The sequence below is a fragment of the Myzus persicae genome, unplaced genomic scaffold (genome assembly GCF_001856785.1).
Source record: "Myzus persicae strain clone G006 unplaced genomic scaffold, MPER_G0061.0, whole genome shotgun sequence".
Taxonomy (NCBI): domain Eukaryota; kingdom Metazoa; phylum Arthropoda; class Insecta; order Hemiptera; family Aphididae; genus Myzus; species Myzus persicae.
The window spans coordinates 48154-54137 of record NW_019102487.1 but is presented as its reverse complement, the minus strand read 5'-3'; the positions used below and the strand labels follow the sequence as shown (position 1 = coordinate 54137).

General features: G+C 36.4%; 1 protein-coding gene across 1 annotated transcript; it reads left to right on the top strand.

Moving 5' to 3' along the window:
- Window positions 1-4137: 4137 nt before the first annotated feature.
- LOC111032269 (centrosomal protein of 78 kDa) lies at window positions 4138-5562 on the top strand. Its single transcript, XM_022312537.1, has 2 exons — window positions 4138-4511; window positions 4815-5562. The coding sequence occupies exons 1-2, from the start codon at window positions 4138-4140 to the stop codon at window positions 5560-5562; spliced, it is 1122 nt and encodes a 373-aa protein (XP_022168229.1).
- The last annotated feature ends 422 nt before the right edge of the window (window positions 5563-5984 follow it).

Genomic DNA, 5984 nt, shown 5'->3' with positions numbered 1-5984 from the left:
AAACGTGCGCGTCAGCTTTCGTCTCGCTACTCGTCCATTACGCGGCCGCACTATCATCGTCATTGTAAATTGTCGACAATGGTACGTCATTATTATAGATATAACCCGTGGCGTGCACATGGTAAGTATAATATTATGTGTGATCGGATATCGCGTGTACCTACGAGAAACGCCAAACTTTAGACTTTAAATTCGCGATAAAAAATTCACGTTTTTTTACCTCCGTCATAACATAATATTATAATAGTTTATTATCACGTCGTTACACGTACACAGTACGAGCACATCATGTTCGTCATTATTGTATATGAGTAAGAACTCACGTCATGTGCACTAATAGTACAGTATTACATGTGGTGTATATATAGATCAGGGGTCGGGAACCTGCGGCTTTTTAATATGCAACCCGCAGCTCTTTGGAAAATGCCCACTAATATTAGGTATAGATACGTATCTTTATGTGTCACTGTATTTAATTAAATAATTATTACACAAATAATATTTAACAATAATAATAATAATAATAATAATGAATTAATGCGAAACAAAGGTTTTCTATATTTTCTAAATTTAAGACGTATCATTATATGTTTTTAATGCCTACCAATTTTTCAATGAAATAATAATACTATCTTTATTCTAATATTCTATAATAAATTGTCTATACTAACACAACTGCAACTAAAAAAAGGATTGTTCAAACCTGTGCGGCTCCCTGGACATCGTGGTTTTGTAATTTTTCGAAAAAATGACTTTTTCTTACGAAAAGGTTCCCGGCCCCTGATATTGATGATTAAACTAAATCCCACATAGGTACGCTATAACATATCCGATCGGTTTTACGACATCGTAACCCATTAAGTATTTGAAATAAACCATCGACGCGTACGAGTAACTTTTCTACTTACGGAAATTCCTGCTGCTGCTATTATAAATACAGAGTGAACGAGTGATTCTACTTAAGAAGCGTCCTGTGTGGTACCTAATACAAACATATTTTTTTTCAAATAACCCCTTTTCTATTGCAGAATTGTCTAATGGATAATATTTCTCATTTCATTTGACTTCCAAAGCGACTTTTGAAAAAGTAATTTATAAGAAGTTAGATTTTAACATTTACACAATTGCCTAAAGACCGGGCCTAAGGTTTATGGTATCGACTTTCGACCATGCCTCGGCTCTATAGTCTATAGTCGTTCTTGTGATGATGGTGTATATATTATTTACATATTATATATTTATCAATTATCGCAACCGACTATAAAATATATTTAATATGCGTCATCTATGCGATGTTAAATTATTTTCAATTAATATAATAAGGTAATTGAATGGTAGTTAGTAGCATGCTTGGTGAATCACACTGTATACACTCGTAAGTACTTATATTACATGAAACATAAAATAGAGGAAATCGGGATGTATTAAAATGTACATTTAAGTAGTTGTTATAATAGGTACCTAATGGTATCTTTACAAAATAATGTGAAACGTCAATTTTGAAAAATTATTAGCAGCAGTAATGTTTACAGTATTTTTACGACCACTGACTTAATGGAGTAGTATCTAGTAGTATTCTGTCATGTTTTAAAGTGTATCCAACACAATATAGTAAAAATACTTCCGCGATCGTTTCTCAAAATTAATGTGCCTTTTATCCAAAGCACTATAAAAATAATATAAATACAATTTGGATGTGCAGAGGTGGCCACTGGATTTTTATAGTATGCTCGAATCGTGCCAAATTGTGGTCGTTTTATAATAATCACGAGCCACATTATTACAAACAGAATCATAATTGTTTTTATTTCGATGAACAAAACATGTCATTAGAAATTATTATTCTCCTGCGCAGCAAACATAACAGTTAAATATAAGTATTGAACTTATATTTGGAAACAATAATCTGATGTACAACATATTTTATACTGTACACGAAAACTATTTAAACTCCTACGATTGTAGCAATAACAGTTTGTGAGATTACTGAAATTCGAAAGTTCCCATACTATACAAACGCAGTAAAACCATTTCAATAAAACGACGTCTTAACGGCCTGGTGGAAATGGTCGTCTATATACATGTATAACGTGCGTGTAGCGAATACTTACTGATGTTATGTATTCCGAATATATGGTCTGACTAAATAATGATAGTACGCTCTTTGGCATTAGTCTGTACTCGCTCGAGTGCCAAGAACACTGCTGCAGCTGCTATAGGCGCACCGTCAAATTTATTTGTCATTTACTGTGTACGCCGAAGAGAGTAAAATTATGGAAATGCATTACTCGCGGATGAGGGAGTTTGGAAGAAAAAGAGTCGATGGAAAACTGCTGTCTGCTGTCTCCGTGTGTTTTTTTTTATTTCTCGTGTTCGCGAAAACTGTTTTTTTTTCATTTCCCTTTCTCAGCCCAAAATGAAACCCTTTTGCAGAACGACGACAAAGAACGTTATAATTTAAAATTCTTCTGGCGATAAAATAAAAAACGCGCAAGGTGGAAAAGAGTACATAAATTATGTACATGGAAGAATAGAAAAAAACACACACACGCACGTCTAGTGCCGAAGGCCCACAAAAGTGTTTGTATAATAATAATATAGTACACGAATAATAATAATAATAATAATATAATATATAGAACTATGGCGGGGAGAGAAACGAACCGGTGGTCGTCGATGCGTGCTGGTGCGAGAGATGAACGCAAAACGATAGGGTGCAGGCTGTAAAAAGATAAGACGGTCTCGGTTTTTTTTTTTTTATTATTATCATTTCTTTTTTTTCCGCTGTATTATTTTTATCCGATCTGAGGAGGGCCCTGCTTCGGGAGGTTTCCGTTGAAAATTATGTAATCCGGTTGTCAGCGTACAACGGGATATCGAAGAAAATCGTCTTTGAAAAAAAATATAACCCGAGAGACACGCGTGGCATGTTTCACACGAAAATTGTACACCGGAAAAGGGCTCGGGCCAAGTGTCGCGTGAAATTTGTTGTTGAAAGTTGTTATTAGAGTAATAAGACGATAAAAAAACGCACAGCGAACTGCAGCCACGGCCGAGCACTGTTTGGGATCAACCGAAACAAAACTAACACCTATAATATAATATATACCTCAATATTACGAGTATACTATTTGAGATGCAAAAAACACGCTTTACAACTTTGAACTTACACTGCAATATTCAATATTATATCTATATATGTATCCCGTTTGGTTTTTTATGATTTGTTGGCAAATGGCAACACAATATTTTATCGTAATAATGGAATGTCCCGAGTACGTTTATTTTTCATTTTAATATTTTTCATTCAGCAGAAATATACGTTGTCCCGGCCCATAACTAAAAATGTTTAGAGAAAGGACGACAGAAGATCGTCAGATCGATTATGATGGTAAAAAATAAATTTTAAAATTTTATTATATACTTATGATTTGTACAACAATGACTGCGTGGCCGTGTTAAGGTTTGACAGCGTTTTATTTTAACTACGACTAGTACGACTCATTTAGGTCAGTATAAATGTGAGCAGTGAACTGATGAGCAAGTAGTGCCATAATATAAGTTGCTTACATGAGTATAAGGCAAAATATTAAAATGAATAGTAATAACCATCTCGTGATGCACTATGTGTAAGCGGTGTTACTTAAATGAACTGAGACGCATTCGGTCTACGTCAAAAATATGATCCTTTTTCCTCCGGACATAAACCTAGGGAATTTTAAGACGCACTAGGTAAACTCGTATATAATAATTAATGATCCATATCTACCAACTTTCTGGCGGGAAATGGACCATATGTATTAAATATATATAATATATTAATATTACATCGTTATAGAAACGATTTTTGGTTTGAAAAGAAAAACTTGATGGATCTTGGAATTTTAGTACAGTATTTTCTCGATGTATTTTAAAGTTGTCATAGAGCGTAAAGTGTTGTTTGTTCGACTGTTCGGCATAAACATGTCACCTTAAATCTATTAGATAATAAATAATATATTCGATTGTATATATTTTTTTTGTTTTTTTGTGAAAACTATTAAAACTTATTTTAAGAACACATGTTCAGTTTTATTCTTCCGAGAACTTACTTATATTTTTCACAGGTTATATTATCATACTAAACCGCTGTTAACCATGTCGGTTGGTCATTCGTCCAAATCGAATAACTCTAGAATGTTGTCATCTCTTCACGAAAAACGTACAACATCGTTATCTACTGATAAATCAAATGAGTCGTTCGAGAGTTCGGCGAAACACAAATTTGGATTGATATACACAGCCGTTTGCGGCAAGTACAAGACTCGCCCGGTGCCGTGGGTAAAATGTAGCATTAAGACTAACTCCATTGAAATATTTGGTGATCGTATGAAGGCCGACGATTGGCAAGTCGCAATGGAAGCGCTGAGCACTGATACCAGTACCCATCACGTGCGCATAAAAAATAAACGGTACACGGAACAGCTGGCAAAAAGCTACGACACATTCGGCAGTGTCGTTGGAGCACCAAAGTGAGTGTTCTTCAAATTCCAACAAAATATTATTATAAAATTAAGTAGATATTGCAAAAATTATTTTTAAAAAAAATTTTCTTCCGCTTTATTTAATGTAGGCGGGTGGGTAAGATAGAATCATATAAAATAATGATACATTTTAAGATTAATACAAATTAATACAAAACTACAATTAAAATGTATCGGCTGCTAAATGTCTAGGTTTGCCACCTGTAAAAAATATAAAAATGTTGCGCCACTGGTTGTACTTTATTATTATTGTCGTCACTGTATATTATAGTCGTGATCGTTTTCCTGCAGAAACGTTCTCGCTGTGAGCACACTATACGTGGTACGACTGATCGCTGCTTCCGTTTACGAAGTAATGATCAACACGACAGCACTGGTTTGCCTCGAACTGGAAAACGTGCTGTTCGACGAACAAGCTCTAGGAACTCTCATATCCGGTATCGATATCAACAATACGCTCCAGCACTTGTCCCTGGCCTACAGCCGCATCGGGGACGGCGCCTGTCTAACGCTGTGCCGGGTTCTCAGGGACAAACCGAACATCCGGTCCGTGGACCTGTCCGGATGTTCTCTGACCCGTGTGTCGGCCAAGTCCGGTCTGCTGGACGTGATCAAAAAACAGCAGGTAAAACGACACGAAGAGTGTTGGGCACATTCGCTGAGGTATAGGACCGCCAATCCGGATATCATGCACGGGCTGCGGAGGTTGACTCTCAACGACAACACCAGAATCGGAGACGCTGGAGTGGCCGACCTGTTCGAGTCCTTGAAAGACGACTTTTATGTGAAGGCCTTGGACCTGCAGAATTGCGGGCTCACCGACCGCGGCGCTCAGTTGGCGCTGTCCACGTTGATGATCAACGACTCGCTGGTCGTGTTGGACGTCCGGAAAAACGCCACTATATCGTCGGCCATGTTAGAGGCGATAATGACCAGGTTGTACGAAAATAACGTCAATAAAACGGAGACCAAACAGTGGAAATGGACCAAGCTTGGGCGGGAAAATGTATTCGAATCGTCATGCACATTATTGGCTTAATATATATAGAGTCCGTCGGAAAAAATAAATAAATATAGAAGAAAAAAACATACCTAATGTACTGTTCAATTTATTTTTGGCGTCTCCGGCACTTCGATAGTTTATCGATAGAGTTTAGAAAACAGATTTCCCGTGAAAAGTTAATAAAAGAAAATACCGACGAATTTCTGCTTCTTCTTCTTTTTCTTCACCACCCGCCCTTGGGCTTAACAGTCCGGAAAATACGTTGATTCAATTCGACACACTGTTTGCTGTTAAAAGCTTTCAATTCTCTCTTTTTTTCCTTAGGGTTCCAAAAGGCAATCTACACATATATACACAGACACACACAAACACACACGCACACATTCTATCTTTTCTACTTCCATTCATTTCTGTTAGAATTCGAAAAGATATAACACTATATAAGCTCCGCAATGCGC